The sequence below is a fragment of the Salvelinus alpinus genome, chromosome 4, assembly GCF_045679555.1.
Source record: "Salvelinus alpinus chromosome 4, SLU_Salpinus.1, whole genome shotgun sequence".
Lineage (NCBI taxonomy): Eukaryota > Metazoa > Chordata > Actinopteri > Salmoniformes > Salmonidae > Salvelinus > Salvelinus alpinus.
This window is the reverse complement of record NC_092089.1, coordinates 36,143,313-36,153,709: the sequence shown is the minus strand read 5'-3', so window position 1 is coordinate 36,153,709 and position 10,397 is coordinate 36,143,313. Positions and strand designations below refer to the sequence as shown.

Sequence of the window (10,397 nt, the reverse complement as noted above, 5' to 3'; positions counted from 1 at the left end):
TTTTCTTCCTTCGCTCCTGCTATCCCACTAAATCACAGTCGCGCTTCAACTCCAGCTCCAGGCGACCAACTCCCTGAGGAAACAGACACCCTGGAAGAAGGAGGAGGAAATGAAAGACTGAAGAGAGGTGCTGGTCTGCTGTTGAGACTGAGGATGTCTCTGGGCAGCCCAGCCTCACATTCAATTCGCGCATATATGTACAAAATGTATTTCAGCAGATTTCGTGCGTTTTTGTGCATTTTTGGGGTGGTTCAATTCGTTTGAAAATACACGAATTTCTGTGCTACTTAATTCGTGCGAAAATACACGAATTTAACCAGTAGGCGACACACAAGCCGTTGCAACAACCATAGACGCGATCGCCTGTATTTATTTATTTTACGTTATGAATATATAGATATTTTGTCTTTTTTTAACCATATAACCATAAGAGGTTATATATATATATTGTCTTTTTTTAATCCCTATTAAAACATTGTGGTTTTATGCCTATATGTACTGTTTTCGATTTTTCTGAACAGACTTTTCAGTATAGAATGAATGTAAGCAATGCATGATGGTTAATGTTGTTTTATTCGGTTGTAGTTCCATGTATTTCTTAAAAAATAAACGTGTAAACCATTTTTATTGAACAGAATGTAACTGAAAATACAATGGCAGCCTTGCCATTGTCCATCAATAACAAAACATTTTCTTTTTCGTATAACATTTGGGGAAACGTATGCAGTCATTGTAGTCTTACATTTTGTTGGCCAACCAAAATTACCAAAACGTTAACCCGTAATAAGGCTAGGGTGGCTGAGTGTAAATACATGGCTCTGAGTGTAAACACCTTTTCACTAGAAACGTTCTTGTGTTCAAATTACCGTCAGTGCGAAATAGCTAGAAAGCTTTCGTATTTCCACTTGGCTGCACCTACGGTTACGATAACGATAAATCAAGTGCAATACCTGCGTCGACCTGTGTCGAACAGCAAAACACCGGAAAGCTTCTAGCCTACCGGAAAGTTACAAGAAGAACAAGAATAGTTACCTCATCCGGTCATGTGACACTCTGGATGCCCCCTAAAAGCAATTTCAACCGTTTTGAAAAATGACGCCTGGTAACCCCCAAAAAATACCAGGTGCATGAAAACCTCCATAAATCACTCAGGCCATTGACTCGAGAAGAAAAAACATAAAATATTTTCCAGAAGAAAAAACATAGAATATTTTTTGAAAACCTCCATAAATCACTCAGGCCAGCACCCATTGATTTGGGGCGGTAGTATAGCGCTCCCAGAGCGGGTATGGAAGTCTGGATCGCCCCTAAAAGCATTTAAGGCTCTGTTTGTCTTTAAGCACCATACTTTTTCACTCCATCCTTGCTGTGTGTGTGTGTGTGTGTGTGTGTGTGTGTGTGTGTGTGTGTGTGTGTGTGTGTGTGTGTGTGTGTGTGTGTGTGTGTGTGTGTGTGTGTGTGTGTGTGTGTGTGTGTGTGTGTGTGTGAGAGAGCTTTTCTTTGACATCTGTTTAGAGAAATTACTGATTTACAGTTCATGAGGGTTGACCGATTCACACATTTAAAGTTTTGGAAAGATCTGACTTTTTTAAACCTTCGAAACAGCACCTATGACCCCATTTTAAGGCACTTCCGGTTGGCACAGGAAGCTATAAGTAAATACATATCCTGATCGGGGTATGCTTTTACAGAATCCTGAGTTTTAAGTCTATACGTTAAGAACTGACTGATTTACACAGGGTTGAATGCACTATATATCACAAACTGCTGGTTGGGTATGGCAAAACACTTTTAGGGTGATTTTATCACTTCCGGTTGCTCCAGGAAGCTTAGAATCAACACAGGTAGACCTCATAGTGGCTTGATGGATTGTCATTGAAGACAGGTTCATAAGACATTCATAACCCACATAGGCTTCAGGTTGAATTTAGGGGTGCAGGCAATGTGTTCCTATGGGGTGAGATGTCATTGTAAACTGTTTGATGTAAACACCTTCTTTTAACTGTTAAGGGTTAATGCCACACGGTCAAGGTTAGGCTTGCACAGAGACCTTAGGAACGTTCCTGAGGTCAAATTGTGCTTCTAAACCTTAACAGTTCTCTCTCTGTCTCCCAAAAGCAAAAGACTTGAAATGTAGGTCAAGGGTCATCTTCTTGTCACTGTCGCTGCGCTCAGACCGAGCAAGCTACGGTCAAGCGGGGCATCTCGTTGAACTCGGCACGGCCTGGAGATAATGGCAATGCCATTGCAGGCTTTGTGTGTCTTTAAGCACCGTACTTTTTCACTCCATCCTTTTATCCCCTTTTCTTCGTGGTATCCAATCGCTAGTAATTACTATCTTGTCTCATCGCTACAACTCCCGTATGGGCTCAGGAGAGACGAAGGTCGAAAGCCACGCGTCCTCCGAAGCACAACCCAACCAAGCCGCACTGCTTCTTAACACAGCGCGCCTCCAACCCGGAAGCCAGCCGCACCAATGTGTCGGAGGAAACACCGTGCACATGGCCCCCTTGGCTAGCGCGCACTGCCCCCGGCCCGCCACAGGAGTCGCTGGAGCGCGATGAGACAAGGATATCCCTACCGGCCAAACCCTCCCTAACCCGGACGACGCTAGGACAACGGAACTCCCGGTCGCGGCCGGCTGCGGCAGAGCCTGGGCGCGAACCCAGAGACTCTGGTGGCGCAGCTAGCACTGCGATGCAGTGCCCTAGACCACTGCGCCACCCGGGAGGCAGATCTGACCTTTTTAACCCTTCGAAACTGACCCTATGGCACCATTTGAAGGTACTTCCGGTTGACATAGGAAGCTGAAAGTGAACACATATCCTCCTTGGGGTAGGCTCTTATATAATATTGAGTTTTAAGTCTTTATGTTAAGAACTGACTTATTTACAGAGGGTTAAATGAGTGTGTGTTATTTCATAAAATCACATAAAATCACAGAATTCTGGCAGAGCTTCGAGACCCACTTAAAATAATTTCGTCTGAACACACTGCAACTGGATCTGTAACTTTTTTTTTTAACTCCTTTTTGTGAACATTACCAATTTGTCAATGTACGATTTCTCTTAAATTACGATAGATAAATGGCTGGTTCTTTTTTCCTGACACCTTATGCTTATGTACTTTGACGTGAAGCGGTCAAATTAGCACCCTACTTTGCGTTTTTGACCTTTAATCCCAGAAAAATGGCCATAACTCAAAAAGCGTTGAGGCCTCGACGCCATCTTGTTCGGGGCCAACTGTCCATTACGTCTTCGAAATATTTTCCGTTTAGGAGAAAAGGCCACATGCATTTGCAATGTGCTTGTGCATTTGCAATATTATTTATTTTCCCTCTGGTGGGAATTACCGAGACTGCGGAAAAATGACCAAAATTTGTTATTTTTATAAAACGGAAACCGAACGTCCGAGAGATTTCGTTTGATGACTTCCTGAAAGATCTCTCCCCCGCGCACGGCCGACGCCGTCCGCGAATTTTAGAAACGTTGCAGGACGTCTAGTAAGGGACCGTATATTTGCAATGTGGCGTTTCTCACTAACCATATGGCGAGTGCTAAAATGTTCCCTTAAGGCCATAAGTGTAAGCCAACATAATTCATTATTTTACATTAACATGTAATACATGCATTATGAAGAAAATGGTGTAATTTAGGCTCCACGAAATATGAAATGGGTTATGAAGAAAATCGTGTATGGTTGCCTACATGACAAAAAGGCGTTCTGATTACAAGTGCAGCAGTATCCAAAGTATTAAGCGAAATTAAGCACAGAAAACAGCATTGGCATTAATAAAACAATATTTCCCACGAATTAGGTCGCCCGTAAATGTGCGTCTTTTCTCAAAAATTCTGTTCAGCAAGTCTAAAACAGTACATATAGGCATACAACGACACATTTTAAAACATGGTTAAACAAAGACAACATTTCTGTATATTCATGACGTTGAATTAGCCATTAAGAAGAACAAAAATGAAATACAAATTATCTACATGGTTGTTGCAACGGCTTGTGTGTCGCCTACTGGTTAAATTCGTGTCTTTTCGCACGAATTAAGTAGCACAGAAATATGAACCACCCCAAAAATGCACGAAATCTGCTGAAATACATTTTGTACATATATGCGCGAATTGAATGTGAGACTGTGTTGCTCTGGGTCAGACTCCAGTTGGTGCTGCAGACTGTGTCAGCGCTGCTTCAGTTCCTCCTGGCAGCTAACGGGACACTTGTACTGGCATCGCGGCGCGGGGGAGGACGGGGTCGCCCACGGCCACAAGGTCAAACTGGAGTTCCAGTGCCCAGTGTGTTGCGACCGCTTCCTCCGCCCCACAGCCTTCATCATGCACAAGCGCAGTCACATGGGCCAGTCCCAGTACGTCTGTGGGGTCTGTGGACGGACGCTCAAGAGCCTGCGCAAGCTGGTCTCCCACAAGCGCTCACACTACTGCCGCCGCAGGACTGTGGCTGAACGACAGCAGTGCCATGACTGCAGCCAGAGCTTCCGAAACCTGACGGCACTCAGAAAACACCGGGAGAGACAGCACGGAGAGGAGAGGAATTGGAAAGATGAGGACAGGGCAGTGAGAGAGGAAGAGGAGGGAAGCACTGCAGTAATCTCTAATGATTCAACTAGAGTTTCAGGTAAGGCTGGTTCTTTATTAATATTTCCTCTTGTTTAGGCTATGGATTCACCTCTCATTTGCAAGGTACTTGGAATTCTGTGAACTTGTGTCTTGAATCCGATTATTCTGTTCTAGATATGATATGCATCTTGTTATTTTCTCTTTTCAATGAATCAGTTTTTACCTGTATTTGACAATCTTTCCTCTTTGCAGCAAATTACCACATCACTTGTGTATCCACTGATTCTCCTGACCCTGTCTAATTGCTTTCTCTTCCTGTAGCCCAGCCTCCCCAGTCTACTCAGTGCCAACAGTGTTTCATGACCTTTCAGGATGCAGAGACAGAAGAGAGGCATTTACGCTTCAAGCACCCAGTAGAGTATGAGAGACATCTCAGAGGTCGCACAGTGTTTGCCTGCTGTGTCTGCGACTGTACATTCCCCTCCTCCTGTCTGCTCTCAGCTCACCAACGCACCCACAGCAAGTGGAGTCTGCCCCCCACTGGACCAGAAGACTCTGTCCAAGAAAGCACAGACGGAGGAGAGGCTGAGGGTATATAGAATTTTATTAATACAGTCTATGTACTTATTATTTCTTTCAGTTTTCACATTTTATAATTCTTTATTTTCTGTGTTTTATAAAAAATATTACAATGTTTCTATTGTCACACACCGAATAGGTGCAGTTATTTTACAGGGTCAGCCATAGTAGTACGGCGCCCCTGGAGCAAATAAGGGTCAACTGTCTTGCTCAAGGACACATCGACAGATCTTTCACTGTGTCGGCTTGGTATTTCAGGTATGGACAATGAAAAAAACAGAGCTGGTCCAATGAGCTGTGAGCACTGTCATATCATCTTCAATGACCCTCGAAGCTGGGAACGTCACATGACGGCCAAGCACCCCCCATCCCTGTCGACACCTACTTCACCAGGGAATGCCTACCTGACTTCTAGACCTGCCAGGGGTCAACTACGACCCTATCGCTGCTCATCCTGTGGAGAGAGATTCATACAGGAAAGCACCCTGACCAAACACTGCACCGAGGCACACGCCAGCTGAGAGAGGATGGTTCTGGGAGCATAGATACCAAGATGAAGAGGACAAGAGGCAAGTTGGAGTGATATATACACTGCTCAAAAAAATAAAGGGAACACTTAAACAACACAATGTAACTCCAAGTCAATCACACTTCTGTGAAATCAAACTGTCCACTTAGGAAGCAACACTGATTGACAATAAATTTCACATGCTGTTGTGCAAATGGAATAGACAAAAGGTGGAAATTATAGGCAATTAGCAAGACACCCCCAATAAAGGAGTGGTTCTGCAGGTGGTGACCACAGACCACTTCTCAGTTCCTATGCTTCCTGGCTGATGTCCCGTGTGGCTCAGTTGGTAGAGCATGGCGCTTGCAACGCCAGGGTTGTGGGTTCAATTCCCACGGGGGGACCAGGATGAATATGTATGAACTTTCCAATTTGTAAGTCGCTCTGGATAAGAGCGTCTGCTAAATGACTTAAATGTAAAATGTAAATGTAAAATGTCTTGGTCACTTTTGAATGCTGGCGGTGCTCTCACTCTAGTGGTAGCATGAGACGGAGTCTACAACCCACACAAGTGGCTCAGGTAGTGCAGCTCATCCAGGATGGCACATCAATGCGAGCTGTGGCAAGAAGGTTTGCTGTGTCTGTCAGCGTTATGTCCAGAGCATGGAGGCGCTACCAGGAGACAGGCCAGTAAATCAGGAGACGTGGAGGAGGCCGTAGGAGGGCAACAACCCAGCAGCAGGACCGCTACCTCCGCCTTTGTGCAAGGAGGAGCACTACCAGAGCCCTGCAAAATGACCTCCAGCAGTTTCCTTGTCACGATACTGGTATCGTCCCGGCCCTAACAACTTGAAAAGCACCGTGTCAAAATGGAGTAGTTTTCAAAATAAAAGCCTGACCATATTTATTAGAGATTCACATAAAAAAAATGTTTTATCCTGTACCATGATTAAAGATGAAAACAGACCTAACCAGCTTTTGATAATTTTGATAGCAATAATGTCTGTACTACGTCATGTAAACTACATTAACAAAAGTATGTGAACACCTGCTAATATGGAATTGGTCCCCCCTTTGCTGCTATAACAGCCTCCACTCTTTTGGGAAGGCTTTCCATTAGATGTTTGAACATTGCTGTGGGTACTTGCTTCCATTCAGCCACGAGCATTAGTGAGGTCGGGCACTGATGTTGAGCGATTAGGCCTGGCTCGCAGTCTGAGTTCCAATTCATCCTAAAAGTGTTCGATGGGGTTGAGGTCAAGGCTCTATGCAGGCCTGTCAAGTTCTTCCACACCGATCTCAACAAACCATTTCTGTATGGACCTCGCTTTGTGGACGGTGGCATTGTAATGCTGAAACAAGAAAGGGCCTTCCCCAAACTGTTGCCACAAAGTTGGAAGCACTGAATCGTCAAGAATGTCATTGTATGCTGTAGTATTTCCCTTCACTTGAACTAAGGGGCTTAGCACAAACCATGAACAACCATTATTCCTCCTCCACCAAACTTTACCTATGGCACTATGCATTGGGGCAGGTAGCGTTCTCCTGGCATCCGCCAAACCCAGATTCATTCATCGGACTGCCAGATGGTGAAGCGTGACTCATCACTCCAGAGAACGGGTTTCCACTGCTCCAAATCCAATGGCGGCAAGCTTTACACCTCTCCAACTGAAGCTTGGCATTGTACATGGTGATCTTAGGCTGCTCGGCCATGGAAACCCATGTCATGAAGCTCTCAATGAACAGTTCTTGTGCTGACGTTGCTTCCAGAGGCAGTTTGGAACTCGGTAGTGTTTTACCGGCACACTGGAGGTCACGTGTCATGAGGGCAGTCAAATTCCACGTGACCATTTAGTCACGGTAATTAGGCTTCTCCATGCTCTGATGCTGCTGATGGTCATTAGTAGCATACCAAACTTGCTAACTGCCTGGCACTCTATTGACCTATCACTCTGACATTAATGCAAATGTAATCAAAAATCTAATCAAACACTTAATGAGAGCCCATGAGCTCATGTTGTGCAACATTTCTATAGGCTATGCAATTGAGAAAACAGAATGATGGCCTCTATTAAAAAGAGGAGGATCCCATCAGCTTTCAATAGGCTAGGTCTACTAACTATTTCTCAACTTTCCTAATATTAAGCACATTGTTTATCTTTAAAACAGGAGTATAGCCTATCTGGCTGGAATGAAAATGAACCACGAGAAAAGCGTCCTCCATTCACTATTTAAGTGCATAGATTACATGTATTTTTTTCTGCAAACCCTGTTTCGAGACAGTTGCATGATAATGGTGTATTATAATTTAAAATACATTTCACACATATGTTATTTAGTATACAGGAAAGTATTCAGACCCCTTGACTTTTTCCACATTTTGTAACATTACAGCCTTATTCTAAAATGGATTTTTAAAAATGCTCCTCAGCAATCTACACAGAATACCCCAAAATGACAAAGTGAAAACAGGTTTTTAGAGTTTTTGCAAAATATAAAAATACTTATTTACATAAGTATTCAGACCCTTTGCTATGACATTCGAAATTGAGCTTGAGTGCATCCTGTTTCCATTGATCATCCTTGAGATGTTTCTACAACTTGTTTGGAATCCACCTGTGGTAAATTCAGTTGATTGGACATGCTTTTGAAAGGCACACACCTGTCTTTATAATGTCCCACAGTTGACAGTGCATGTCAGAGCAAAAACCAAGACATGAGGTCGAAGGAATTGAGACAGGTTTGTGTCGAGGCACAGACATGGGGAAGGGTACCAAAAAATGTCTGCAGCATTGAAGGTCCCCAAGAACACAGTGGCCTCCATTATTCTTAAAAAGAAGATGTTTGGAACCACCAAGACTTCCTAAAGCTGGCCACCTGGCCAAACTGAGCAATCGGGGGAGAATGGCCTTGGTCAGGGAGGTGACCAAGAACCTGATGGTCACTCTGACAGAGCTGTAGAGTTCCTCTGTGGAGATGGGAGAATCTTCCAGAAGGACAACCATCTCTGCAGCACTCCACCAATCAGGCCTTTATGGTAGAGTGGCCAGACAGAAGCCACTCCTCAGTAAAATGCACATGAGAGCCCGCTTGGAGTTTGCCAAAAGGCAGCTAAAGACTCTCAGACCATGAGAAACAAGATTCTCTGGTCTGATGAAACCAAGATTGAGCTCTTTGGTATGAATGCCGAGCGTCACGTCTGGAGGAAACCTGGCACCATCCCTACTGTGAAGCATGGTGGTGGCTGCATCATGCTGTGGGGATGTTTTTCAGTGGCAGGGACTGGGAGACTAGTCAGGATCGAGGCAAAGATGAACGGAGCAAAGTACAGAGAGATCCTTGATGAAAACCTGCTCCAGAGCGCTCAGGACCTCAGACTGGGGCAAAGGTTCACCTTCCAACAGGACAACGACCCTAAGCACACAGGCAAGACAACACAGGAGTGGCTTCGGGTCAAGTCTCTGAATGTCCTTGAGTGGCCCAGCCAGAGCCCGGACTTGAACCCGATCAAACATCTTTGGAGAGACCTGAAAATAGCTGTGCCGCAACCCTACCCATCCAACCTGACAGAGCTTAAGAGGATCTGCAGAGAAGAATGGGAGAAACTCCCCAAATACAGGTGTGCCAAGCTTTTGTAGCATCATACCCAAGAAGACTCAATGCTGTAATCGCTGCCAAAGGTGCTTCAACAAAGTACTGAGTAAAGGGTCGGAATACTTATGTCAATGTGATATTTCAGTTTTTTTATTTTGTATAAATTAGCAAACATTTCTAAAAACCTGTTTTTGCTTTGTCATTATGGGGTATTGTGTGTGGATGAGGGAAAAAAATATTTAATCATTTTTAGAATAAGGCTGTAACTTAACAAAATGTGGAAAAAGTCAAGGGGTCTGAATACTTTCCGAAGGTACTGTATGTAAAGACAAGATTAAATCAAGAATAGTGTGATTGGTGACAATATCAGCCTATCACTTAATGATGCCCATTTTAACGCAAACAGCGCATGCTTATTTTGCAACTTTTTCAAATCATAGCTGCACACCTCATGTAGCCTGGCCTATATGCTTTGATAAGGTTTGTATCACAACTAAAGTGGCCAAGTAACTTCTTAAAATGAAGCACATTAATCCGCTTTACTACAGGTGTAGAGCCTAACTGGCATACATATGCAGCGCGTGAGTTTCAAGTTTGGGGAAGGTAATTTTCACCATAAAAAATGCACCTTCATAATAAAAGCATTAAATGCATATTTTCATTTGTGGTCACTTTTGAGAATGGTGTTTTCCTGCTAATGGAACATTTGTGCTTATTGCCTTTTGCCGTTTGCTCATTGCTGGGCTTATAATGTGAAGAATAGCCTAACAATTTATCAACCTTTTTAAGCTAAATGTTCTAATCTGTTTCGTCAGGCTCTTTGCTTGAAACAGTTTTTTTTATGCTAGTGGTTGTATTAATTTGGGATCTATCGCATCCCACAACTGTCCCAGACTGTTTGGAATATTTATTTCTCGCACAGAATAGAATAGGTCAACTTTTGTACTATGGCGGATAGTAGTTCGTTAGGCCTACTCATCTTGTTGGCTGACGAAAAGTAAATGTGGACAGTTCTTCCAATATCTTCAATATACGCCTCGGAATTGGATAAGGATGTGTGCAATTGTGTTTGTCTTCACTTGTAGCATGTGACAAAGACCCAATCACGTGACTGCGAGCCATGTGAGTGAGAG

At 43.8% G+C, this 10,397-nt stretch overlaps 1 protein-coding gene across 6 annotated transcripts in view; it reads left to right on the top strand.

The window, feature by feature from the left end:
* Window positions 1–9,925, top strand: part of LOC139572396 (zinc finger protein 135-like) — a 29,448-nt gene extending 19,523 nt beyond the window's left edge. For 5 of the 6 annotated variants that reach the window (XR_011674396.1, XR_011674395.1, XR_011674394.1 and 2 more), the window contains one exon: window positions 39–623. Coding sequence is in view for 1 of the 6 variants with exons in the window: in XM_071395147.1 (XP_071251248.1) it covers window positions 4,122–4,641; window positions 4,905–5,174; window positions 5,421–5,683 (1,053 nt within the window). In the remaining 5 variants the exon portion in view is untranslated. Of the gene's footprint in view, window positions 1–38; window positions 4,642–4,904; window positions 5,175–5,420 lie in introns of those variants that run through there. The other variant, XM_071395147.1, reaches the window with a different exon arrangement.
* The last annotated feature ends 472 nt before the right edge of the window (window positions 9,926–10,397 follow it).